Source organism: Cydia strobilella, chromosome 24 (genome assembly GCF_947568885.1).
Source record: "Cydia strobilella chromosome 24, ilCydStro3.1, whole genome shotgun sequence".
Lineage (NCBI taxonomy): Eukaryota > Metazoa > Arthropoda > Insecta > Lepidoptera > Tortricidae > Cydia > Cydia strobilella.
Window position 1 is genome coordinate 8922887 of NC_086064.1, and position 11039 is coordinate 8933925.

At 36.7% G+C, this 11039-nt stretch overlaps 1 protein-coding gene across 1 annotated transcript; it reads right to left on the reverse strand.

The window, feature by feature from the left end:
* Positions 1-220: 220 nt before the first annotated feature.
* LOC134752250 (zinc finger protein ZFP2-like) lies at positions 221-7608 on the reverse strand. The gene is made up of 4 exons (XM_063687880.1): positions 7364-7608; positions 6047-6214; positions 4212-4520; positions 221-2051 (listed from the first exon to the last, which is right to left on the reverse strand). The coding sequence occupies exons 1-4, from the start codon at positions 7440-7442 to the stop codon at positions 697-699; spliced, it is 1911 nt and encodes a 636-aa protein (XP_063543950.1). The 5' UTR covers positions 7443-7608; the 3' UTR covers positions 221-696.
* Positions 7609-11039: the final 3431 nt, after the last annotated feature.

Below are 11039 nucleotides of genomic sequence, written 5' to 3' on the forward strand. Positions count from 1 at the left end.
CATGTTATATACCTATCTATTTCAATCCTCACGGCGCTCCTTTGTACTGTTTACGGCGGCCCAGGGCGCCGCGACGCGCTGAGAACCCCTGGACCGGTTAGAGGGAAAGAAACTTAATTGCGGTAGAAGAAATAAATAAGTAACAACATTAATAAAATTTATTTCATCGTATAGATTTGTGCCTTCAACATTTCCAACAAAAAAGTGTACTCAATTGGACATTCAAAATTATACATTCATTAATAGATTTTAACTAAAACAAAATGATTTATTTTATTGTGCTAAAAAACAAAATGAAATAATTATAGGCTCTATTTTATACATACATGACAAAATATCAATTAAATCTCCTTAAATAATATTATTATGTCACATCCATCAGCTTAGTGAAAATAATAAAGGCGAAAAATAAAACTTTATTCTTATTTATAATAATATTGGTAATGGGCATCTATTGCAAATATTCACTTTTATCATCAATTATGAATTTTTGATTTCTATGTGTTTACTATTGTAATTTACACGATTAAATGTGCCATTCACAATCAAAAGGGTACTTACTTATTGTCGGTTGTCAATAAGGCGCTATTTCCATATAGCTTCAATTTGAAATCAACCTTATTGACAAATGTTCAACATTCCTAATTTTTTTTCTTATGGTGTTGTTGTGTTATGAAAAGAATAATTGATTGTACTTTATGATCGTTTCTTCTTCCCAAAGGAATGCTCGTGGGTGCGGATATGTCTCGCTAAAGAATGTTTCTTGTTAAATCTTCGTGTACATACATCACATGAGTATCGTTTCTCTCCTGTGTGTATTTTTTCATGTCTTTTCAAATCGGTCGATCTCGAAAATTGCTTCGAACAAGTTCCACAACAAAACATTTCCCGTGTATGATATCGCATATGTGCCTGTAAACTACTAGAGTAGGTAAACTGCTCTGGACATATTTCACAAAAGAAAGGTTTCTCTCCAGTGTGGATTCTCATGTGTATCTTTAAAGAGCCCTTTTCCAAACAGCGTTTTTTACATATTTCACAGGAATAAGGCTTTTCGCCCGTGTGAATTCTTATATGTTTCTTTAAATTATCTGGTCCACTGAACTGCTTTTTACATATTTCACATTTGTAAGGTTTTATTCCCTTGTGTATTCGCTTATGTTGTCTCAATTGACTGCAGTCGCCAAATCTCTTTTCGCATATTTCACAGAAATATGGTCTCTCGCCCGTGTGTGAGAGTTGATGTCTATTTAAATGAGCTAGTTGCCTGAATTTTTTCCCGCAAATTTCGCAAGAACGCGGTTTTCCTCCTGTGTGTATTAGTTTATGCAACTCTAATTTGCTGTTTTCGGCAAACTGTTTCTTACAAATTGGGCAGGAGTGCGGTTTGAATCCTGTATGAATTCTTTCATGTGTCTTTAAATGCCCCGATTGCGTGAAAGCTTTGTTACATAACTTGCAATAATATGGTTTTTCACCAGTGTGTAATCGTTTATGCGTCTTTAAAGCGCTGGCTTGTGAAAAATCCTTTTGACATACATCGCAGGAATGAGGCCGTTCTCCAGTATGGGTCCGCTTATGTATGTCTAAATTATTTTTAGTCATAAACTTCTTTTGACATATTTGGCAAAAATGTGGTTTTTCACCAGTGTGAATAAGTTGATGTCGTTTTAATTTATTCGGTTTACTAAACACTTTTTTACACGTTTCGCAGGTTTCTAGTTTTGCTCCTTTAAGCTTCAAAGTACTCGATTGCTTAGGTCTCTGGGACGGCATTTTGTGTGTGTAATTTGACAGTTGCTTTCCGCGTAAATGCACTTTAAAATGGTCAATTAAACAATGTTTTTGTAGAATCATTTTTCCACAAGTGTCGCAAACGTAGGAATTTGTCGTTGAGTTATGTGGAAAGGTGTCTATGGTAATGTTATGTTGTAAAGTTCTGCGTTTAGCTTTGGATGGTACGGTGTTGGCCTCACGGTGTGTTGAAACGGGACATGCAAGGTTTTTGATAACGATGACGTTTCTGTTGAATCTCGCGAAGTTCGATTCATCTAAAAATACAAAATAAGTGTAAACATTGACAAGCCTAAAATAAAATATAATGCTTGAGCAATGAGCATGGCCGAAGGATGCTTACGACACTCTAAGCTAAAGTGCGTCTAAGCAAACTATGTGACGACTTTGACGTCAATTTGATGAGAAAGATACGGCAGTGATTGTAATTTATAATAATAATATATTCTTTATTGTGCATAATTAAAACAAATTTAGATACATTATAATTAACATAGCGAACTAAGCAACAACAGGCGGTCTTATCGCTAAAAAGCGATCTCTTCCAGACAACCTTCAGGTAGTAGAATTTATGGAAGAAATAAATGGGTAGAAAAATAAAGGGTTAACAAGAGTAGTAGAAATTTTTTTTTTAATAAAATCAGCACAGATAAATATATAACAATATACATACATAAATAGTTAGGTACATACATATTATATTAAAGAACATACTAATAAATATTAAAAATAAATACATATATAAATATCTATACATATACATACATATATAATATAGCAGAGATAGTAATCGAATGGTTAACAAGCTTAAGGAAGTGACAGATAGTGCATTTTAAGTTGAGCCTTAAAAATAGGAAGCGATTTAGCATGTCTTAGATCAGACGGCAGAGCATTCCACAACCGAATCGCTTGGAAGGTGAAAGAATCCTTATAGAATTTAGAAGTAGTTATAATTATATTGGTAACGGGCCGTTTTATTCAAAGTTATACACTACACTTTTTTTCTGATTAGAATTTTTAAGCTCTTTCAATCCTAGTAGAAGAGTAAAGTGTCCCAAAATTTCCATAAATTTTCCGTTCCTTCCATTCCGTCACCGTCATACAAAATGAAAATAAAATTAAAATTAAAAATTAAAACGCGATAGTTACTCATGAAATAAAACTATGAAAACGGATTATACACTACAATTATTTTCAAGTAAAGATATATATATATATATACGCGATAAAAACTACGCCAGCTCCAACCCTACACCACGGACCCGAGAAGATTTAATTCCCTCCTAAATTGTAGGAGGGTATCCCAATATGGGACCGGCAACACACTCGGCGGGACACATCTTTTCAAACGTCGGGATGTATTATAAATTCAATGTACGCGATATAATCCGTTTTCATACTTTTATTAAAAATTAAAATTAAAATTAAATTCATATGAAGAATGGTAACGGAATGGAAAAATCTTAGGACGTTTCTTTTTGCTTAGCTAAATCTTTATTGCTAAGTCAATGATGATCATAATACAGTCGCCATCACATATATCGGAGCGGCCAAAGTGTTCATAATATCTGAACACGCACTCTAACGCCCTGAGAATAAAGGCGTGTTCAGATATTTGTGAGCACCTTGGCCGCTCCGATATATCTGATGGCGACTGTACATAGATGATTAAACTTTGTGCACTACAGCATTAAAAGTAATTTAATATCGCCTACGGGCGTTTTCACTTAACCGTGTACCATTAACCTTTTGTACGCCAATGACCGATATATACGCACCGTAGGTTCAACGCCAAAGGCCGATTAATCCGTCATAGACCACAGAGCATCATAGACCTACATGCATATGCATAAAGTTCAATTTAAGTTTTGGCACTTCGGTGACGTGGCGTCTGGATGACAACTTTTGTGTTTGACACGGCGTCGAAAAGGTTAAGGGCCGGTTCAATGGTCACAAAACTGACGGTCAGTATCAAACCCCATCATTTTTAGAGAAGAGAAGAAGTTTTAGAAAATTTTCTTACACGCGACTGAAACACAAACTTTACGAACACAAGAAGTGAATAAAACTAACGTGTTAGACTTAATCGCGCACAGACTTAAAAAAAACATCCCGCCACATACCATACCATCGGATGTCGTGTGTTGTGTGTAGGCAAAGTGACAACCCTAGCGTACTAGTTAATAATCAAGATCAAGTGCGGGTAGTTCGCAAAACCCGCGCGGCAAGAAGATGTTGATACAATTCCTCGCCAGTCTGCCTGTGACCACGAACGTAACGTCACGTTCGAAACGTCAGGCCATAAATAAACGTAAGTCTGTACGCGATTAAGTCCTGTGTTATTTTTAAAATTATGAGTGAAAATCGTGTTAGTTTAAATCAGTATACAAGAAGTGAAAACAAACATTACAACTCACCTTGGTTAAGAGTCCTCTGCTGTGTTTCCTCATCCAGGCTTAGAATATGTACCAAGAGATGTTTCATTAAGTTACTCTTTAGAGTGAAAGTTTCACTGCAAACATCACATTTAAGCATTTTACCATTATCAGAACATACATTAGATATGTCTGACTTTCTTTTACTATATGTTCGTGGTTTGCATTCGGTGGTCCGCTGAAGAAGTCCCTCGTGTTGTGGAAGACGGTCGAGGCGTACGAAGCAGTCTTTCAACGGGTGCTGCGCCCGGCCGCTGGGGCGCTTCGGCGCTGAGGCGCCAGACCGTGTGCCTGTAGTAACAAATTATTAATCGAATATACAAGAGCGATAGAGAGGCAGATAAAACTTCGAGTTTAACTGTAACCAAAGATATATGTAACTCCGTATAAATAAATTCTAAGAAACAAAAGTAAGTACTTCGGAAAATCATGAAAAAATTATGCTCGAATAAATGGCGCCATTCCTTTGGCCTATACTCGTGTACATGGCGACCACCTTTTGATATTTAAAAATTTTAACACACAATAAAAAAATTAAATCATTTATCCATATATTTATATTTCTTGATATTTGTATTCATTTTCATTTTCAAAGGGTAAAAACGGAACCCGCTGTAAGACTCCGCCGTCTGTCTGTCACCAGGCTGTCTCATGAATCGTGATAGTTGAAATTTTCACAGATGTATTTTTGTTGCCGCTACAACAACAATAGTACATTGTGCAACATGGGGCGTAAGTTAAATATTGCAAACGAGAGTATAGTTAAATCGCGACGGCTTGCCGGAGAGATTTATAGACTCGAGTTTGCAATATTATTGCGCCCCGAGTTACACACAATGTTTTTCATCACACTTGCGATACAAAAATGGAGTATAAGGACAAAAAACTGTTAATTATAATACTAGAAACTTCATAACTTAAATTCAAAATACCTAATAATTGTACTTTTTTTTCGGAGCAAAGGAATTTTGTATCAACTATAAGTGGAAACTCTTTTGGCCTATGTTCTTACTATATCTTTTACCTTATTGTATTATTATGTGCTGTATGTTTCCCAAATAAATAAATAATAAAAAATAATAACTGCCTTGGGAAAACGCTTTTTCTATAGTCTCTATTTCAGATCTAGAGCAGAGCCCAACTGGGGAAGTACCTCCACCTTACAGAAAACCGCAGCCTAATAACACTAGACCCTACTCATAGTGTTGTGTTCCTGCCGGTGAGTAAGGTTGCCAGAGCTCAACGAGGGAGAGGAGTGTTAGGGTCGGCAACGCGCGTGTAATATCTCCGGTGTTGCAGGCGTCCATAGGCTACGGTAACTGCTTACCATCAGGCGGGCCGTATGCTTGATTGCCACCGACGTGGTATAAAAAAAAAAAAGTTCCCACTAAACCTGCGTGCAATTCCATATTTACTGAGCGAGTGTGATGAAAATACTAAAAAGTACTATGACAATAAGCATCTATAAGCTATATTCTCTTTGCTGTAACTGAAATAACAGTTAAAATGACGGTTCGTGAACAAATTGGTTCAATTAACAATCATTTAAGAACACACACTGTCGCTGTTGCTAGGAATAAGTTTGACAACAAAACTTCCGTGAGACACAGACATATTAAATATATTAATAACGGGTCACTCACGTGTTTTAAGTCGAAAACGCTCGACATGTTTCACTCCGTACCGAGGAGCGTCATCAGGAGCTTGCGTCGACGGTGATGGACAGGCGGCGGAGTCTGCCTTTTTCTTGAAACAATCTACGGAAACTTTACCAGTCCATCACTACCAGCCTATTACCCATACTAAAAGCAACTTACTGGGTATTGCTTTGACAATGTGCTGCTGCTGCATGGATTCCGGCCCCAACACGAGCTCTTCTTTAACCACATGGTCGGCGTACAAGTGGCACCAAGGCTCCTCCTTCACCTGCACTGCCTGTGTCGCACACTCTGCATCATCGACATCTCTTTCCTTCTTAATGTTGACTGTTAAGTAATAATAATACGTGTACAGCTCAAAAATAAGTGCATTCCCGTTGCCAGGGAGGTTTTGTGATTATACTGAGCAACTTTTACTACGGGAAAACCACGAAATCGCGAAAAAACATTTACTTTCCCATAGAAAGTGGACCAGCCAAAATGTATGAAACAGTCAATTTTTTTTTCGTGATAATTCCAAAACCTTCCTGGTAACGGGAATGCACTTATTTTTTAGACACCCTGTATAAAAAGTTGCATACCATGAAACTAGCCAACTATAATTCAAATGCTCTAAACTATAGTCCAAAACTAACATAAATATCTTTTTCACTTCTCATGCTCGTTTTCTTTAGTCTTGAATAAATACATTAAAATAACCTACAATATTTGATATTATGAGAGTGTATAACTCAGACATAAATGTTTATTTTTTATGATCGGTTATTTTCGACAAAAAATGATAAATTTACAAAAAACTAATTAAAAAATTACGAAAATATAGGGAAGTATTAGGGAATGTGAGTATAAGTCTTCGTTTTGTAATAAAACATAAAATACAGTAAGTTTAAATATGACCTTGTCCCTGATACAATATACATGCAATCAAAATATTTAATAAATAAGGGAAGTAAATTTGACCAAGATTTTCGTTATTTAAGTACATGAATGACAAAAATTATAGTCACAGGCGTCACAGCAAAAAAAGGCAGGATTTTGTAGTCATTAAAAGATCATAGAATTTCAGTCATAAATAAATAACCGAAAATAACCATAACTGGTTCGAGTTTCCATTAATCGGTTATGAAATTTTATCAAAATAATTGGTTATAACCCATTATTTCCTTTACAGTTATAACCGATTTGCATGCCCTATCGTCAACGTAACGTCAGTGTGGTCTCTACAGCTATGGGTTCAGTACTTTTTTCTTTTTATTAGCCTAATTTAGTGTCCCACTGGCCCCACTGCTGGGCAAAGGCCTCCCCTCGTTTCCTTCACTCGATCCTGTCGTTTGTAGTTTCCCGCCAGTCCGGATAAAATGCGTCCAAGTCGTCCCGCCATCTCCTTATCGGCCCGCCTGCACCCCGGCCAGCACCATAGTGTTCCGTGGTTTAGTAATATCGGAGTAGTTTTCTGTTTATATTCTATGAACTTACGCATTTCCGACTGGTCCGTCTCGGGATCCTTCTTCACACGCGCCGCCGACATGCTGCCGGCGCCAGCACTTGTTTCCATCTCTCGCAGTGGCCGCGTCGCAGCTGTCACTCAAAAGTTATACTATTGTACAACTCACAATGTTTGTCTTACTCAAACAAAAAAATATATATAAATGACCACGCTGGGCATTATTAAACCATTTTGAACTAATAGATTTTGAAACACTAGCAATAATAAAATAGCATGACAGCAGTGATTGTGACAGTTTTTTTTTTCTTGTTATGGCTTTTGTTAGGTTCATGGAGACTGTATAAAGGAGCCAAATCTCTATGTATGAAAAGTGTTCATCAAAAAACAGTAATTATTCGGCGCCACCATACACCGAAATACTACCAAAAACAACCTACGTAATTTGGTCGGGTTATTTGTTGCCTTATATGGTTCATGTTATACTCATGTCCCAGAGCCTAACTAGCGCCACCGGAGAGATTAGGAACTATTATTATTATATTATATTATATACGAATGCCCAGACAGCTTAAAATAGCTGATACGTGCATATCAATGTCCTGCACTTGTGTTCTGTCCATTCGTAAAATGTTTGTCGAGTCTGTTTTTAAAGGAGTTAACTGAAGGCGCACTGATTACGGATTCGGGCAAACTGTTCCACACTTTCTACACGATTAGACAGGAAGTGTCGTCTTGGGTTGCTACTACTCTGCGTCCGTGCCAGCTTCAGAGAATGTCCTCTCAGTCTGTCATTCATATGCCGAGTGAAAATGTCACTCAACCCGGGTACGTTATAGTGTCCTGTGAGTATTTTGTATGTTTCTATTTAAAGCTTAACGCGGTCACTTTTACAACAATTCTGCCATAAGAGATTGCGATCCTTTCTATACCATCCATAGTTAGGTTAGCCAATGTATTGTGACAGTTGAGTGTGATTTATGGATGGTATAGAAAGGATCGCAATCTCTTATGGCAGAATTGTTGTAAAAGTGACCGCGTTAAGCTTTAAATAATAGTTCCTAATCTCTCCGGTGGCGCTAGTTAGGCTCTGGGACATGAGTATAACATGAACCATATAAGGCAACAAATAACCCGACCAAATTACGTAGGTTGTTTTTGGTAGTATTTCGGTGTATGGTGGCGCCGCCTAATTACTGTTTTTTGATGGACACTTTTCATACATAGAGATTTGGCTCCTTTATATAGGTACAGTCTCCATGGTGTGATTGACAATGGATTGACAGAATGTTATTTTTTTTATTCGTCCTTCTGGGCAGGCTAAGACCATAGGCCATACTGCCTCTTCTTCAGTAAGATTAAATTTCATATAGACAAAATGTTATTTCTTTTTTTTTATAAGAGCAGTCCAGACGATTAAATAGTCTGATCTAATCAGGTGGCGCGGACGCAAACGCCAATTTGGCTAAAGCCTGACCAGGAATATATGATCATTGTCAAGAGGGCGCTATTATTCTCATTTATATGGCAACAGTTCAGTATAGTCTGAACAATGTGGATTGGCAACTCGTTTGACTTACCAAGACTCCACATTACAGACTATTTTGACTCCTATATGGCAAGATAAATGATAAGATAAGATAAAAAATGTTTTTATTGCACAGAACGAATACAATTGTAGTACATAGTAAGTACATATCACAAGTTACTGAAAAGAGTTGGTGCATAACTGACTTGACATTCGGAGGTTCCAGGCATAGATTAGTATATGTTTGGTTCCAGGAGTCCCCGCACTAGGCTAGGCCTGTATCACGGGAGACCAGATGTACATTTTTATGTCATGCGAGTTAACTAGAATAATATTTTTACAATTGAGGACAAAAATGAGATTCAGGTATACCAGGTATACCTGGATTAAGAATTTTTACAATTGAGGACAAAAATGAGATTTAGGTTTATATACCTGGATTAAGATAAATACAATTTCTGTTATTAGTTATTACATTATTGCTATTAAATTTGTTTCAACTTTAGTTTCAATTATAAATAATAATTATATTATATAATGCGGCTATATTTTACTGATTTTACGGTTTTACAACAAAACGAAATGGAAAAATAGCTAAATCACGTATGATGCCATAAATAACTACCAGCAAAGATAGATATAACTCCGTAATAGATGGATACAGTCTAAGGAAAAAACGTGCCTCGAAAATCACGAAAATTTGATTCTCGATCAGAGGGCGCCACTAGTTTTGGCCTACACTCGTATAGAGGGCGTTGACGGTTTCGTTTGTTATTTATAATTTTAACGCATATCAGTGAAAGAACATAGAGCTACCAGTTAAGCTCGATCAGCTGATGCTTTTCCGCCATCTTGGCGAGAACCAAACTGCGAAATCGCCGTGAAGTTTGCGAGTGTGGAGAGGGCCCTCCACACTCGTGCGCAATTCGCGGCGCGAAGCCGCGAACGCGAGTGTGGAGTCTAGTTCGCTAATCAGCGAAATCGACTCCACAGTCGCGTTCGCGACTTCGCGCCGCGTAGTCTGAGCGGGCTTAATATAATGTACATTTTCAATGAGAAATAAATGAATCTAATCTAAGCTTTGCGCGCTCTGTCATACATATACATACATATATGGCGCCCTTCACACTATACTAATACACAGTGTACTAGATAATGTTCTGTGTCTGAGCACTAACCTTCTGGACGCTTCTGGCCTTCGGCCCTACGTGGAGCTCAGCTTATCTTCTAAACTGACTTCATATTAAGTTGTATATTTCCAGGTGCAGATAGACTTGAAAATGTTTCCTCTGACTCCACTGAAATCAACGCTTCCATTGAAGGAGAAAACGGAACGAGCGTAGAACATAACATTCAAAATCTACGTCATCCTAGAATTTTAGATGAGTTTTGGTCCGTGTCGCCGAGTGAGGTAAATATTGAAGATTTGCCAAAAGATAATTCAAACTCGAATAAAAGAAGATCAGATTCAAAAGATGAAACACCGTCGAGAAAAAAGAAAAAGATGAAAGATGCAGCCACCCACATGACTGAAGAGGATAAACAACATTTCAAGAATGTTAGAAAGGGGCTATATCTAATAAATCCGCTCGTCTTCAAATTGTGTAGGTGTCGTCGGGCTCCGGAACATGTTTGTTCGTGATTCTTTTTCTATTAACCCTATGCATAGTGATGTATGCAGCCTACAAACCACAAAATAACACTGATTTAGATTTTGATTAATTTTATTTATTCATATTAAGTTCTTGTCTTAATTATGTACCCAGAAGCTGGTAGATAGGTACTGAATATTTTTATTTTATTTTTAAATCAGTTTGCTGAATATTTTTGTTGTTTTTTTAAATGAGTTTTGTTATTAATCGTTATAATTATTTTTTTATTAAATATATTACCAATTATGCAGTGTTATATTTCTTTACTCTAAACCGGCGAGCGTGTATTTTATTTTATTTTATTTTCTTTATTTAGGATTACCAACAGATAATACATCTTACATGCTCTTAAATCTATATAACAATCATGACTGATGCTTATCTAATTATAGGTAACCACAACTTATATAATTGTCTTGTACCTGTGAACAATAGTGAACATGCAGTAAACTTATGGCTATATGAAATTAGTACATTACATTACCTAAAATATTTACTATAAAATTATTTTATTAATATTTTATTAAG